The 1,016-nt window shown below is 62.7% G+C and overlaps 1 protein-coding gene across 1 annotated transcript in view; it reads left to right on the top strand.

Annotated features, from left to right (window-relative positions):
* The first annotated feature begins 64 nt into the window (after window positions 1-64).
* Window positions 65-1,016, top strand: part of CTNNBL1 (catenin, beta like 1) — a 56,241-nt gene continuing 55,289 nt past the window's right edge. The window contains exon 1 of the mRNA XM_009994016.1: window positions 65-88. Coding sequence (XP_009992318.1) covers window positions 65-88 — 24 coding nt within the window. The remainder of the gene's footprint in view (window positions 89-1,016) is intronic.

The raw sequence follows: 1,016 nt of genomic DNA, 5'->3' as shown, positions 1-1,016 counted from the left end.
TGGGAACCCAAGGGTAACGGTGCCGGGTGCAAGGGAGGTCACAGCAAGCCCAGCACAGCCAAACATGCCGAGGGGGACAGTGCCAAGGGTGAGGTGTGCCCCTTACCCGTGGGGATCCTGTGGTGCTGCTGCACCCAGGGACTGCACCGAGCAGGACCTTAGGTCCCCGTTCCTCATTCCAGACACTATGGGGGCATGGCCAGGCCACACGTCCCTGCCGGGGGTCTGCACCCTATCACCTCTCGCTGCTGGATTGCAGCCGGCACGGCTCACTGCACCCTGTCGGGTGGGGAGGGCAGCTACAGTGGGCAGAGAGGGGCAGGTCTGGGGCTGGCACAGGGCTGGTGGGGGGGGCTCTAATCTGCCGGAGACGGGGGAGAGGCCTTGGCTGGGGTCCTGGTGTGTGTGTGGGACACTCCCTGCTTCGGGGTTGTCACAAGGCCAGCCTGGGTGGAAGTAGATGTCTTTGTGCTGCTGGTGTGACCTCTGCGGTCTCATACGGGGTTTTACAGCTCAACGATCATATTTCCCTGCTTGGAAATTCCTGTTTGCGTCATCCCAGCTCCAAGTGGCCAAATACACTTGTTGCTACAGAGACTCTGGGTCTGAGACTTGGGAGCTTTAGCCAGTAAACCATGGGGTAGTGGCTGAAAGCAGCCCCATCCCAGTTTCTGTGCACAGTGCCTCTCGGAGGACACCCTCACCTGATGTGGGACGTTCTGTGGTGGTGACACGGCAGTCACCAGCCTCTCCTGAGCAGTGCCAGGTCCTTCGACCGGTGCTGGCAGCTCCTCACTCCAGGGGGCTTCAGCCTTGCACCCTTCATCCCCTGGCTGACGTGCACCCAAAGCGTGACACGGCGTGCAGCTGTGTGCCGTTAACAGGGCCGTGTGGGAGGCTCAGGGAGGTGTGAAGTTTGGCATCCCCGACCCTACCTGCAGCCCTGACCCCACCTGCAGCCCTGACCCCACCAGCAGCCCACACCCCTCCTGCAGTCCCCCCCCCCCCGCGAGACC

The sequence above is a fragment of the Chaetura pelagica genome, unplaced genomic scaffold (genome assembly GCF_000747805.2).
Source record: "Chaetura pelagica isolate M959 unplaced genomic scaffold, ChaPel_1.0 scaffold493, whole genome shotgun sequence".
NCBI classification, from domain to species: Eukaryota; Metazoa; Chordata; class Aves; order Apodiformes; family Apodidae; genus Chaetura; species Chaetura pelagica.
The sequence above is the reverse complement of the archived record's forward strand: the minus strand, read 5'-3'. Positions and strand labels throughout refer to the sequence as shown.